This window comes from Colletotrichum aenigma (genome assembly GCF_013390185.1).
Source record: "Colletotrichum aenigma strain Cg56 chromosome Unknown KSG_Cg56_contig03, whole genome shotgun sequence".
Classification (NCBI taxonomy): Eukaryota; Fungi; Ascomycota; class Sordariomycetes; order Glomerellales; family Glomerellaceae; genus Colletotrichum; species Colletotrichum aenigma.
Window position 1 is genome coordinate 3,083,377 of NW_023500909.1, and position 14,722 is coordinate 3,098,098.

Consider the following 14,722-nt stretch of genomic DNA (forward strand, 5'->3'; position numbering starts at 1 on the left):
TTGGTCTCAGCCATCCCAGACATTTGACTGTCGAAAGCAGCAGGATGGAGGGCTGCACATAATAAACATTGCGAGCTCTTGGTAATACTCGAAGCTCCTCTATACTTGTACTTATACTTGGTTGGATATTGGACAGACTCTGGCAAGAGTAGCTGAAAAAGGAGGAGGGTTTTGGGAGACGCGGTCCGCGCAATGGCGGCAGCGGTGTTTGTGTGTCTTGTTGTAATATCTGGTTCCATGATACCCTGTTCCTACGCAATGGGTGGTGGATTGTACATTTCTCCCCGGAAAATTGGAAACTTGCCAAATTTCTTCAATGCCTCTGTCCTACATGGCCCTGATTGTGTCAATGTTCCTATGCTACCCAACTTTCATCCATCAGAAATCAATTGTTCACAGTACATCACTTCACAGTCAACTCTTCATGTCAACATCAATTTGTTGGTCTTGTTGCAGGAGAAACTAAAGGGGGTATTCCATTTGGCGTGATTATCCGTAACTCCTATTAAACCAGAACCCAATATCCCTTTCTCAAAAACCCTTGTTCTCGCCCATACACACAAAAGGGCCTGCCAAAACGCCCCAAAGAAAAGAGAAAAAAGCAAAAAAGAAAGCAGATCTAGGTGAATCTGTTACCACGTCCCACGTCCATTTTTCCGTTCGTTCGTTCTTGCCCAACCAACAGCTTCGTTTTGTTCCCAAGCAATCTTTTAAAAGAAAAATCGCTTTTCTGGCTCGACCTTCACCCCACAACTTGCACGAAAATTACTTCCCATTGCCTCTCAACCGGATATCAAAAACGCTGTCATCATCAATCATCGTCTCATAAGTGGAGGAGAAGGTATGAAAGCGAAATGTCGTGTCAGTCGCGCGGGGGTGTTAATGTAGTCAGTCGTCAGTCGTCAATCGTCATCGCTCAGGAGAGCATCCTCGGGGACCTCAGGCTGCTCCTCAGGATCGAGCAAGTCCTGGCTTCCTGCGACAGAAGAAGCCCAAGTGCGGACGCCAGCCGCCTTGCCTCTATCCTCCTCGGCCTCACATCTCGCCTTGATCAGGTGGAGGGGAACCATACGGCCAGTGACGTTGAAGAAATTGGCCTGCATCTCCAGCCACTTCGTAGCCTCTCGTCTCGAAGCCACGGCCGCGAGGATGGCATCGTCCCGGCGCTGCCTTTTGTCTGCTGGGCTTGGCGCGCGGGCGGCAGGCGGAACAGGGTAGAGTTGAGGGTGGACATGTCGACGAATATATCGCTTCTGGCGAGCAACCTCCCGCTCGTAGTAGCCGGGCGCATCTGCGTCATCGCCGCTGGTAGCGGGCGACTCGGACTCAGACGACGTGTCTCGGAGTAGATTCATGCGCTCGCGATAGGACGAGCTCTCTGCGTCGTCATCTTCAGACTCGGATTTCTCTGCAACCGGCTTCTTTACGACGGGCTTCTTCTTCTTCTTCTTCTGTTTGGGCTCCTTGATTTTCTCCTTGTCGCAAGCAACCTTCTGCTCCTTGCCCTTCTTCTTGCAGCCTGTCGCATCATCTTTGGCGTTCCTCGGCTTGGTGCATTCGACTTTCTGCTGCTCCTTTCCCTTACTCTGCTTCTCCTCCGCCGTAGGCTCAGGCTCCTTCTCCTCGGTTGACTCTGCGCTCTTGTCGGTCTGAGTATCGCCTCCAGACTCGGTCGAATTGGCCCGGTTGGCCTTCACCACGTGCCAGCGCTTCTTGACCTCGTTCTTCCCGCGGTTCATGGCATTTCCAATGGCTGCCCAGGTCTCGCCGCCCTCCTTCATGCTGATGATCAAGGCATCCTCCGAGTCTGTCCAGTTGCCTGGGGTTGATGGCTTTGCGCTGGTCGAGGCATCTGATGCTCCATCCGTAGAAGGCACTTCGCTGGAGGAAGCCTCGCCAGAAGTTGTGGAATCAGCTGCAGCTGCCTCTTCGGTGCCTGCCTCAGATGATGCCGCTTCAGATGTCGATTCGTTTCCACTGGTACTCTCTGCAGCTGATGTCTCTGCGGATTCGCTCTCAGCCTCGACAGCTTTTCCCTTCTGCTTGCTGGAATTGACATCGCCTGACTTCTTGGCGCAGGCCTCGTTGTCTGCGTCTGTGGATTGCTCATCACCGGTGCTGCTGACCTGAGAGCTCGTAGCGTCAGTGGACTCAGCAGAGGTGTCGCCAGCAGCGTCGCTGTCTAAGATGGCGAGGTCAGGAAAAAGATCGACCAGGGTAATGGTGCTGCTAGCATCGGAGTCCGATTCGATTGTCACCGCCGGGATTGAAGAAGCGTCGTCATTGTCCTTGACAACAGTAAGGTTATGGCTGTGAGAGCCACCAGCCTTTGTGCCTGTCATTGTAGCAGTGACATGTGATTGCAGTAGCAAGGGCGATGGTGAATGTTGCTGGGAAAGTAAGGGCGAGGAGAAGGTGAAAGGTTTGGCGAAGAGGTGATAAAAGCAGTGGTGAAATGTTGTGGATTGATGTCTTTGTTGAGGATAGGAGGAGGCCTGGGATATTGTTGGTGAGTTGAGGCCGGAAAGCGCGGGGTGGTGATGGACTTGCGGTTGGTTATTTTTGTTACCCGGTTTTTGGGACTGGGGTTGTTCGGCGAAAGGGAATGAATCCTAATTCATACCAAACAATTGATACGATCTGTTGTTTGTTGTTGTGAAGATGGAAGTGGTAGTTGTCGAGGTGGAAGTGAACGTTGTGGAGAGATGGTGGTGGTGGGGTTGATTAGTAGATGGACGAAGGTGCTGAGGAAGGAGCGGCCGAGAGTTTAGCAAAATCGGATTCTCACTGCGACGGATCCTAAACGAGCTCCTTCCCAACCGGACTCAGCTCCAGAAATATCTACCCGCACGAGTGGTCCAGAGCAAGTGTCGGAAAAACAAATCGTCTGTGGCAGTGAATTCTGAGGGAGAAACCCGTCAAACCACTCGAAGCCGGCTGCGACTACGAAGACCAGGAAGTGGCCCCTCAATTCTATTAATACGGCCTCTAAGACCTCCAAAGTGTCAAACCCGTCGAGGCGATCGAGATCCAGAAAAAAAGAGGGTGAGAGGGGGCCAAACATCAATAGCTGGCGTCAGACACAACAACATGGGACGAAGGGACCAAACACACACACGGTACAATAAAGTCTGCCAGAGTCTAGAGCAGGCGAGACCGGCGACTGGAGCGTGCCGATGGCGTCAACCAAATGGCTGTGTCCAACATTGGCAGTCTCCAGAATAGGCGTTATTTGTGCGACGTGCGGAGTGTGATGTTGAGTGGGAATTCTCTGGCTTTTGCAACCCGACTCTCATATCAATCTGATGTTAACGACAAGGTCCGGGGCGCGGTTTGAGGCTCTCACTGAAGAATGGTGGTGCTACGGGCGATGCTCCGGGGGCAGCCCAATCAGGGAACCAGCTTACTCATCCCGCGTGGAACGGAGTGGGCTCCAGTTGGTTGGGGCGCTGCGCTATTAGTGGTTGCAGATAGTCAATCACCCGCCGGGCTTTGAAGCCTTTTTTTGCCCTTGTCAGGGAGCATGACTTCTCACACTGAAGTTTGAAACGAACCATCATCGCTCTCTCTCTCAGCACCTACCCAATAACCACACCCGATTAGCAGTGAACCACACCATCTTGCCCACTCACCCAAGATGGCACTGCCCGACCTGCCACCAAACTACCTCAAGGCTCTCGAGCTGATTGACGAGGCCCACAAGCAAGACCCCAGACCCTCGACCGCCGCCGCCGATATCACATTTGAGCTTCACTATGCCCACAAAATGACGCGCTGGCTGGCGGTGCGATGTCCCACGGCGCCCCCCGTGCTGCAGCTGGCCTGCCGAGCCCAGCACTTCAGGAGGTTAGACACTCTTCATTTCTTCATTACGCATTGATTTAAGCATGAATATCCATGACGAGATGTGCAAAGTACATGAGACAAGGGACAATCTAAAAAGAGGAACCACTGCAACTCACACACACAACCCTTCTAGATGGGAGATCCCCCGCAACACATACCCAATGACGCGCCCGGGCTACCTCACCTGGCGCGCCAAGCTCAAGTCCCAGGCCGCGACGCAGGTGGCCGAGCTATTGTCGTCGTCCGCGGAGATCCAGCCGCCGCTGCCCGCCGAGGACGTCAACCGCGTGGCGGCGCTGATCCGCAAGGAGAACCTGAGCAAGGACGAGGAGACGCAGGTCCTCGAGGACGTCGCCTGTCTGGTGTTCCTCGACGACCAATTTGACGACTTCGAGAGCAAGGAGGAGATTGACGAGGCCAAGATCATTGGCATCTTGCAAAAGACGTGGGCCAAGATGAGCGAGCCCGGCCGCCAGATCGCGCTCAAGATGAACCACAGCGAGAGGGCGCTGAGTCTGATCGGGAAGGCCTTGGCAGGGTGATCTGGGAAGAGAATCAAAATAAAAGATAAAGTGCTGTTGGCGGCCCTGCAGCCGAAAAAAAGAACGTCCAGTGCCGTCTCGGTGATTTACATTCATGACAGGCCGTCCGTGCATCCTTTTAGCGAGTGAGTTCCCCCTGGGGAACCCGCCCATCAGAACCCGCGGGATACCTTACCCCTACCTTGCCAGCTTACCTACCCAATGCCGGATTCCCGGGGGGGATCCTCCCCCACACCGACCCCGTTCGGCGTAATGCCGCCCGAGACCTCGACTACCCCTCGGCGCCGTTGGATCTCAGACGAACAACCCGCCTGAGCGGTCCCGGCCCGAGGTCGAGCATACATATATGTAATCATCATCGCCCGACACAAATATGTTTTTACCTTCACGTTAACAACTACACGTCTCACCATGCCGCCGACGCTGACACCAGCCGAGATATCCAAGCACAACACCCTCAACGACATCTGGCTCGTCATCGACGGCAACGTGTGGGACTTTTCCGACTTCGTCCGCGAACACCCCGGCGGTATCGCCGTGATCCTGCAGTGCGCCGGCAAAGACGCGACGGACGTCTACTCCGAAGTCCACGGGCCCAACCTCGTAAAGTCGAACCTGCCCGCCGCCCACCTCATAGGCGTCCTCGCCCCGGGCGTAGCCCTGCCCAAACCGAAGCAGACCCAACACGCCCAGCCGAGCAACATGACCTCCCCCAACGATGAGAGGCAAGACGGGCAAAAAGCACCAACACCGCCACCCTCAAAACCACCCTTGGATACCCTCATCAGCGCCCACGACTTCGAAGAGGCCGCCTCGACGTCCTTCACCCCGAAAGCCTGGGCCTTCGTCTCCTCCGCCGCGACAGACCTACACACCAAACGCCTCAACGCCTCCGCCTACTCCCTCATCGGCCTCCGGCCCCGCGTGCTCGTCGACGTGTCCGCGGTCGACACCTCCACCACGATGCTCGCCAACCCAATGCGCTCCCCCATCTTCTGCCCGCCCACCGCCATGGCCCGCCTCTTCCACCCGGACGGCGAGAAGGAGCTCGGCCGCGGCTGCAAGGCCGCCGGCATCCCCCAGGGCGTCTCCGTCAGTGCCTCCTTCCCCCTCGCCGAGATCCTCGCCGCGCACGCCGCCTTCTCCCCGCCGAAGCCCTACGACGTCCCCGTCTTCTTCCAGCTCTACGTCGACAAGAACCGCGCCAACTCGGAGCGCCTCATCCGCTCCGCCCAGGCCCAGGGCGCCAAGGCCCTCTTCCTGACTATCGACGCCCCCATCCCCGGCAAGCGCGAGGCCGACGAGCGCGTGCGCTCCGACGCCTCCATCGGCTCGTCCCCCATCTCGGGCGCCAAGGCCGGCAACGACGCCAAGGGCGGCGCCATCGGGCGCATCATGGGCGACTACATCGACGCGTCCGTCAACTGGTCCGACATCGTCTGGTTACGGCGCACCGTGCCCGGCATGCCCATCGTGCTCAAGGGGATTCAGACGTGGATGGACGCCGAGCGCGCGGCCGCCGCGGGCGTGGAGGCGATCGTGCTCTCGAACCACGGCGGCCGCAGCCTCGACACGTCGCCCGCGACCGTCATGGTCCTGCTCGAGCTGCAGAAGAACTGCCCGCACGTGTTCGACAAGCTCGAGGTCTACGTCGACGGGGGCATCTCGCGCGGCACCGACATCTTCAAGGCGTTGTGTCTCGGGGCCAAGGCCGTCGGCGTCGGGAGGGGGTTGCTTTATGCGCTCAACTACGGCGCTGAGGGCGTTGAGCGATACGCCGAGAGTGAGTTGTCTTTCCCTCGACATTGTGGCGCCAAGATCTTGACTAACGCGACGGATAGTACTCCGAGACGAGTTGGAGACGACGATGAAAATGTGCGGCGTCACGAGCCTGGACCAAGTCCATCCGGGCTTCCTCAACACGCTGGCCGTGGACCACCTCGTTCCGGGTCGGGAGGACAATCCAAATACCCCTTGGCACAGGGACAGACAGAGCCGTTTGTAAATGAAGTACTTCACCTCCAGCATAATCAGCATATTGTGTGTTGATCAATCCAGCATAGCATTAGAGAGGGTAAAAGTCCCATCCAAGCTATGCTAGGAGACTTTGGGTATACAATTACACATAATAATGATAGTGGTTACCATTTCATATCCCGTCCGTCAAATCTCATTCTGTCCCAGCAACTCCAAGCATTAGAATCCATCACATCCGCATCCAAAATACCGACTTTTCCCCATTTCGCCTCACTGACAACAAGGCTCAAGCCAACTCGCGCAACTCGCTATCCCCCCTCGTAGCAGGCAACTCAGAAGCGAAGCTGTTGTGGTGGTAGTGGGGCTGGGATGTAGTCGACGTCGTCTGCTGCTGCTGCTGCTGCTGCGTTTGGGCCGGCGGCGGCGCATTGTAAAACTGTTGCGGCGGCTGCTGCTGTTGTTGTTGCTGTGGCGCGGGATATCCGCCCTGCGTCGGACTAGGTCCACTGCCCTGCTGCGCATACGCCGGTATACCGGACTGGTACGTCGGCGACGGGCTCATGGGAGGTGGGCTGGCGGGAGGGCTGACGCCATTGTTGTGATCGTAGCTCGCTGCGCTGACGTCGTACGGCTGCTTCAGCATGCTCTGCCTGTTATCAACGGGCGTGAAGCCGGACGGGAAGTTGCCGGGCGTGGTGGGCGCAGGCGCGTAGCCGCCGGGAGAAGGCTGCTGTTGCTGAGTCGGGGCCGCCTGGTACATCTGCGGCTGTTGGCCTGGCGGGGGCTGCTGCGGGTTATACGTGCCCGGAGTGACCTGAGTGTTGTTCTGGTTGTTCTTCTTCTTGCTGCGGAGAATGAAGAAGATGCCGACGGCGATGAGGGCGATTACTGCCAAACCTCCGACGACGCCGCCGACAATGGCTCCGATTGGGGTGGAGGATCCGCCGCCGCTTGATGCGGGGGAGGTTGTGGCCGCGCTCGGAGAGGCGGAGCTGGTGATAGGGGACAAACCACCGGTGGTGCGATCAGAGGTCGGGGCTGTGGTCGCCTCAGTGGTGGCGTCGCCAGTGGTATCCGTTGGGTTTGCGTAGACAATGATCCGAGCCTCGGTGACGGCGCAGTTGAAGAGAGTGTACTTGGAAAAGACGGAATCAGAGTAGACGTATGTATTGCACTCTGGCCGTCCTGAAGAAGAGCTGTTGCAAGAGGTTGTCAGACAAGTGCTCTTGGCGCCTTATAGCCATTGGCAACTGCTTACCAGTACAGCATAAGAGTGTCTGCGCTGCTGTAAATTCTGGATGAACTTGATGGGAGACAGGCCGTCGGCAGCTTGCAGTCCGACATGCTGGTCGAACCGCAGCATCCCACAACAGAGTAGAAGCTGTTGATCACGCATGTTCCGACATCGCAGTAAATGGAATCAGCTTGAGAGAGGTTAGTGATGCATTCTTTAAACACGACAAAGTTCAATCTGACTTACTGGATATTCCGGAGATGTAACCACAAGTGTCGTCACCTCTTACACGCTTGGCCAGCTTGAGCTCAACGTTGCCCGGGTCAGGCGCCGCCGTCGGCGCGGGACTGAAACCAAGCTCCAACATGTCCATGGCGGCAATGGTCTGCTTAGGAGGAGACCAACTCGGGGTATCATCTTGCCACCTCAATGCCTTGGACTCCGCCCCGAAGTACAAGCAAGCAAGAGCTCCTAGTCGAATGAATCTGCCCATGTTGTCGGTTCTGAACTTGGGATCGCGTGCCAACGAGAAGATGACAGAAGGAGAGAACCAAAGGAGGTGCGAGCGGAAGAACAGATAAAAAAGACCTTCAAGAAGAGTATGCGGGAAAAAGGGAGCCAGACACACCCACCCACACCCGCATACAACCAGCCTCCAGGCAGCCCAACTCGGGGCTGGATGGGAAAAGTTGCCGAAGCTTGCGCCCTGCGGGGGACACGAATGTCCATGGCGTTCCTGTCACCAATGGGCCTCACAGAAGAGACACACCAAGGGTCCAACAGCTGTAGCTTTAGTTGCTTGTTCGTGCCAGGTCGGTGTATATTGATTGGACCATGTGGAAACTCCGCCTCGCGAGCTGCGGGTACGAACAGACGGCTGCGATAGCGCGGAAGTTCACAACCTTGCAAGGCAGACCGGCACGCAATCATTCCAGGGTGCTTTATTTCCGAGACCTTTTCCACTCGTGATGTTGGCTCAGTTGAAGCAAGGGAGCTGCACCGCTCCAAGCTCGTCTCCAGCTCGGTATCAGTCCATCAGATGAAGCTGCAGCAGCATCAAAGACACCTTCGTTCAGCAAACCACTCCAGATGTTCACTTGAACCTCCTGTATCCACAGCCATGCGATCAACAAGACGAACAACACCCTTCGGGCGATGACAACTCAGATATCGTGTTGTTCGTTTTACCATATTAGCGGTGTGGTGGAGTCTAGCGGTGCCCAAAAATGACACTATCATGGGCCTAGGCCTAAAACGGATTTTGTGGCTTGCAGCTGAAGGCAGGCTCTCTCCAGCTCCTTGTCGACTCGCCAAAGCTGTCCAATTGAAGGCGGAACGGCTGAATAGGCGAATCAAGCTGATCTGATGATCCCCCGCAAGAAACTTGCTTGCCAGGGTCTAGAAAGCCTTATAAACCGTCCTCGTCGTCTCGTCTTACTGTTTGGGGGTAGGGGCTCCAATGCATCCACAGCGGAACCTGGTGTTTTGCGCGGAATTGAAAGTGATCAACATTTCGGGCAACCTGTGCGCACCAAACGCTTGATCTCATTCCATTCTTCTAGGGCCAAGCTTGTCTGCCTAAAGTTGGCGCGCCATTGGAGATGAGTTGGTTCGTGACCGTTCTCCGTTTGTGGGGAGAGGTCTGAGAAGCGTGTTGTTAGCAAACACACCAAAGATCACGCCACGATCCGATACCGGACGGTCCCCATCAACTTAAGTACTAAATGCTTTGCGTCGAGAAGCTCTTTCGAGGATTGACTCGTTAGCTGGTGAGTTGTAGGATATGCGCTTTGTCTGCACCTGCTAGGTGGATACAATCATGCCGACCCGAGTAGCTGGAAACTTGGATGCAAAGTCGATGGTTGCGCACTCGAAGATATGATTATGATCTGCTGGGGAGAAGCTCACATGCCGACGCAGAAGTGCGAACGTGAGGAATGCATAGTGAGAAAGGGGCTGTTCTGTACTTTGCTGAGAGCAGGCTGTTGGTCAATCTTTGAGGGAAAAGAGGACGTTGGAATGAGTAACGTACGAAATGCAATTCTGGTCGTTCTCAACCAACGGTCATACCAGGGTGGTCTGTTCGTAGTATCGGGCAATGTGCCGTCACGCTTCTTTCTTCCCGTAAGGCTGACGGGGCATAGAGATACCCATGCATTCCTAGCAAGTGGTCGACGAAGCGTTCACATCACTGAAAGAATCAGCGACAGTAACCAGACAGGGCCTGTCTTCCAGGTCCCGTGGTAGCTTATTGTCCCCCTGAGTTCGTGTCACACCAAGAGCCACGATTTTCGTCGAGTTTCTCCATGACAGGGATCCCGAGAGATCTTGATCTGTGACTGAAAAAGGGCCACCCCGAATCGGTGGCGTTTTCTACGCCTATTCGGCTCGTTGGCACCAGAGCCACCAATCTTGGACACAGCTTCAGATGGCGTCGTGACGCCCCCTAGTGGTTGATCGGCGGCTCGAGCATCGGCCTGAAGTTGTGCGACGGGTTCTTTCTGTGTCTCCAGGCGCTCACTCCGAGGATCCCACAGAGGACAGAAGTATCATCGATTGACGAGATTGGGATCTCAACAGCATATCGATATGACCGATCCTTATGGATGGTGTAATACTCCAGGATCTCCCCATTTCCATATCGTCTCAGAGAGTAACGACGAGTCAATATTTCAGCAAATATCCGAGATTGAAGCCACCAAGGTCCGGATATGTATTTGCGATTCGACCGTGTTTCTCAGGCACGCGATCGAAGGAGTGATCGACATGAGCGTGGACGGCTTTGTCGTCAGACGCAACAGCATGTTCTTCGGCACAGGAACGTCAAGCCTCGAAGAGCTAGAGTCGATTCGTTGGTGACACATGAACTTCCCCGTGTTGTGCTCTAACGAGCATCAGCTTGACGCGGTAGCGAAGACCTGTTACGTTGGAGAAATTTGACATGTCAACATCGGGTGGGTGAGATGCAAGGCTGTTCCACGATATGTCAGACTTCACCAGCCACGGGTACAATGTGCATCCTTACATGAACAAGTCTTTCTTGTTCGGGTTCATTACATGTTCCTTACTTTTGACCTTGGACTCATTCGACCTGCCTTTCTCTCCAGATGAGCTGGCTCATCGCCCTCGATGAGCCCAGCCACGCCTTTGAGCCAGAATCGGAGTTTCTTGTCCGGGGTTTCGATCAGCCCGTCGCGAATATTGGTTCAAACCTAAGACGTATCCTGGAGACGCCGACATTGAAAGGTTTTATTGTGGAAAGATGCGCTTTCTGAGAGGATATGCTATTGTAAGGAGCTTCAATGTGGCGTCCGTGACAACTCCTGTTTCGGATTGTTGACTGTCCCACTGAATTGACCGAAGAGTTGCGATAGGTTGGCTCGATGCAGGAGAAATAGCTTGTCATCGTCCTACAATACAACATCGCCCCATTTCGACATTGATTCAACATACATGCGACGTATGAGGCGGCTGGAGATACCTTTGGCGTCGGACCCGAAGTTTGTAAGGTAGGAGTGGCCCCGGACGGCGACCACACCCGAAGAGACGTAGGAGTCGTTTAGCAGTACAAAACAAAGTCGGGACTAGAGCTCTTTATTTCAACCAAGTGAACGTTGCAGCCATACGTTCCATTGCAGCTTCCATGCAGATGCGCAATGCAGCTCTGCAATATAGACGGACTGATCAGGTCGAAAAGACTCTACAGGGTGTGAGTTACTTATGCTGCATCTCGCACGATGAGAATCTGCAAACCTGATGAAGCATTGTCGTCATACGTACAATTAAGCTGCTGGTCCGTGAGAGCAACGTTTGGAGATTGGTGGAGTCTGCGGGAACGGCCGTGTTTCTCTCAGCTTTGTCCATCTGAACACAAATTATTCCTTACCACTGATGTCCATGGCAAAGAAAGGCGCCCCAAGTGATCGACGACGCTTGGCCTCGGTCCACTGCTTGTGTCGTCCGAAGACGTTGCACAACTCATGCTGCAGAGCCTCAAGGGGGAGACCGCGGCCACGCCGAGGTGACCAGAAACCGAGATAAAACGACTCAAGGATTCCGAAGGTCTGTCAGAGACCAATGTCATGACGCCCACGAACGTTAAGGTGTTCGTGCTTCCTATCTTCGCTGACTCTTGACGACCAGCACAGCATGATGCATAGCAGTGAACGTCATGCTGGAGGGAAGCAAGTGATCGCCCCCATGGGCCCTGTTTCCTGGTGTTTCCATACATTGTCGTCTTTCTAGTGCAGCCTCCTGCATGAGCGATGCTCGGAGGTGGTACTCCACTTTGAGCAAGTCTATGATGCGGTGTAAGCTAAGGCGTCCCTCATGGAATTAGATGCAGATTGTGCAGATCTCCGAAGGTACCGTCAGACTGGAACGATGCAGCGCATACATTCGAGACCCCGAGATCTCACCGGTTGCCGCCTTTTGAACAATCCATGTAGCAGCACGAACTGGAAAGCCTGCCACCAAGACGCATGTCCTAGTGAGGCAATTCGGTCAAGCCTTGCATTGTATTCGAGTGAGAATATTGAAGACCTGATTGGCGCATCCTTCGTCGGCTACTTGCATGCCTCTCAGATGCGGCAGCGTCTCCCTGTCACCGCTGAACTTTTTGTTTGCGGGGAGGCGGGCGGTCATCCGACAAGAGGGTGGCGATAACATTGCCTGGTGTGCTGGTGGACGTCCCAAAGCAGGCCCGAGATCATCTCGTCGACAGTTATTTGGCATTAGTCTTTGAATAAGCCAGGAGAAGGCGGGTTAGTTCAACAGAGTGTCACCTAGACCTGGCTCTCTATGCGAAGTCTGGATATGGTGTGGCTTCTAGATTGTCGTGAATTTGTAAGTACTCGTCATTATCTTGCAGGCAAGTCCTGGGGCTCTCTTTCAGCCACCATGATGCTGAGAATCCAGGCTTCCCTCAAGATGGGCAGCTTTTTCGTCGAGCTAAGCAGAAGAATCTGCAAAGCGGCTGTCTGATGTTCCTGTAGATCGCTCCCGCGATGCTAGGCCGCTCCGACTTGTAGCGTAACGCTAGTCTGTGCACTTGGCTACCAAGGATCGTTTGTCTTAGACGAACGGTGAGGTGGCTTTGGTCGTCCCATCTATATTTGTATCTCTGGCTGGGTAGTAGGAGGGGCAACCCAGGAACGCCTGTTGGGAATATCTGTGCAACCTAATGGCGAGCTATTCTGGAAGGCCAAATCTAGTCTGACGAAGTGAGCTGACACCGACGATTTTCGCTGGACAGGGGCCAAAGAGCAATCGAGCGCGATGAGCTGAGGTCGGAGAATTAAACCGGGAACCGCCACAACAACTCTGAGCGTCGCGCCTGTTTCGAGTATTGGGCGGTCATCGCCCCCATGCCGCACAGAAGATCAACTGCAGTTTCACAATGTGCCGTCACTACGGGCAGAAGATAGTCGACGAGGCTCTGGTAGATTTGCAAAGCAGTTGAATTGAAAGATGGAGATTTCTGTCAGAGAGAAACAATGACATAAACGTTGATGAACAAGTCTGGAGTATTTGGAATCAGCGATTTAGTAGGGGGGGTGTAAACGGATTGAGCTGGACCCTGCGGCAGGGCGGAATAGGCGTGAAATCGGGAACATGGATGGCCTAAAGCGAGATAGATCTAGCTAGTGAAGGGCGCGGGCAGGATGAGGTCTCGGAGATGGTCCTAAAAAGGTGCGAATTCTGGCCACTGAACAGCGTTGACAAGTTGAGAATGTCTCAGTCGGCTGGGCCACCAGTTCATCCCACTCACCCCCTCTAACTTGCATCCATTAGACGTCGTTGCCTTTCGCCTGAGAATGCGGCGACTGGACGATAGGAAGAGCGTGCGAGGTGTGGCGTATCCCTTGTCTGGCAAGCAGCACAGGTGTAGGAGACAACTAGTGGTTGTTGGTCGAAGGCCGGGTGAGGAATTCCGAGTTGAGGGTGGTTCCTGGCCGTCTAGCTCGGCCGGAACAGGGGATGCCCGACCCCTGCAGGAGGACGTCGTTGAAGCCTTTCTTCGCAGCTATCTGTACGAGCGGGGGTTGCCGTTGACGCTGGACAAGGAAGCAGGGCACTGGAGGAAATATCGGAGGGGTCGTTATGCTGTGTCACATTTGACTCGTAGGCGAATTTTCCCTTCGTCCTGATACTGCTACCAGCGCTTCCTGAGCATTCCCCTGAAGCCCGGGATACGAACAACAGAGGACTGTGGCCCGCACACTTCCGATCGAGCTTGCATAAGCTGCGAGATGATTGGTACTGATGGAGGAAGGAAAAGAGCCCCAAAGGTTGTCCTCTTTGCATGACGTTGTCGTCGTGCTTGATAAGATGTGCATGCCCGCCAAATGATTGGGACGCGGAATTCGGGGTGCCACTGCCTGGCTTAGCGCTGAGGGACGGCATGGGTTTCCTTACCTCCGACTTCAGATCTTTGTGTTAGGTAAGCGCGGTCCAGGCCCTTGCCAGTTGTCTCCACAAACCGTCCCGTCCTTAAACGGGGATGCCAGCCAATGTACCGAGTACCTGAAAGCTGCCGTGGCGCTTAGATCACGACCACTTTTGCTTTCGATGCATGTTGTTGGTCTTCTTCGTCGTCGTCGTGCCGATAACGACGACGGAATCTCAACTGCCTCTCCACCCCCTGAGGATCTGAATCTCAATCTGCGTATTACAAGATAAACGAATTTCGCACACGCAGACAAACACGCTCTTTTCGCCGATTATAGACCATCTCCGTCCCCTGGTTGTCCGGATGCGTCCCGGTAGATGACGACGTCCACCTTGGTCAGGGTCATATCATCACTTCTCGCTGTCGGGCATCGTCCAAATTCTCGAGATGTGAGGAAATGTGACCGGATGAATCCACCTCATAGGGGAGACACGAGTGGGTGCCCCATCCATACTAAAGTAATTGATGGGCGCCCGTCGAAAAAGAAAGCACACGACCAGCCCCAGGGCAGGAGTGATGCCGACGCTGGCGCAAGCCGGGAAAGCCACCACTTGCGTCCACGTCTCGCGCCAAGGGCTGGAAACATTGGCTGCTTCGCCGTCGCGTTTGCTCCTTGGGCCTCACTTGGCCCTGATCACTTGCCCGTCGGGTTGTGAGTTGTCGAGATATCCC

The 14,722-nt window shown here is 54.9% G+C and overlaps 4 protein-coding genes across 4 annotated transcripts; 2 read left to right on the forward strand and 2 right to left on the reverse strand.

The window, feature by feature from the left end:
* Positions 1 to 902: 902 nt before the first annotated feature.
* Positions 903 to 2,342, reverse strand: CGCA056_v004790 (uncharacterized protein; the record flags this gene model as incomplete). The annotated part of the gene is made up of 1 exon (XM_037320045.1): positions 903 to 2,342. One exon carries the CDS (start codon positions 2,340 to 2,342, stop codon positions 903 to 905), a length of 1,440 nt encoding a protein of 479 aa, XP_037180829.1.
* A 1,295-nt stretch (positions 2,343 to 3,637) lies between these two features.
* Positions 3,638 to 4,388, forward strand: CGCA056_v004791 (uncharacterized protein; the record flags this gene model as incomplete). The annotated part of the gene is made up of 2 exons (XM_037320046.1): positions 3,638 to 3,846; positions 3,980 to 4,388. 2 exons carry the CDS (start codon positions 3,638 to 3,640, stop codon positions 4,386 to 4,388), a joined length of 618 nt encoding a protein of 205 aa, XP_037180828.1.
* A 411-nt stretch (positions 4,389 to 4,799) lies between these two features.
* Positions 4,800 to 6,393, forward strand: CGCA056_v004792 (Cytochrome b2; the record flags this gene model as incomplete). Its single annotated transcript, XM_037320047.1, has 2 exons — positions 4,800 to 6,171; positions 6,230 to 6,393. The coding sequence occupies 2 exons, from the start codon at positions 4,800 to 4,802 to the stop codon at positions 6,391 to 6,393; spliced, it is 1,536 nt and encodes a 511-aa protein (XP_037180827.1).
* Positions 6,394 to 6,651: 258 nt separating this feature from the next.
* On the reverse strand, positions 6,652 to 8,092 carry CGCA056_v004793 (uncharacterized protein; the record flags this gene model as incomplete). Its single annotated transcript, XM_037320048.1, has 3 exons — positions 6,652 to 7,561; positions 7,624 to 7,789; positions 7,846 to 8,092. 3 exons carry the CDS (start codon positions 8,090 to 8,092, stop codon positions 6,652 to 6,654), a joined length of 1,323 nt encoding a protein of 440 aa, XP_037180826.1.
* Positions 8,093 to 14,722: the final 6,630 nt, after the last annotated feature.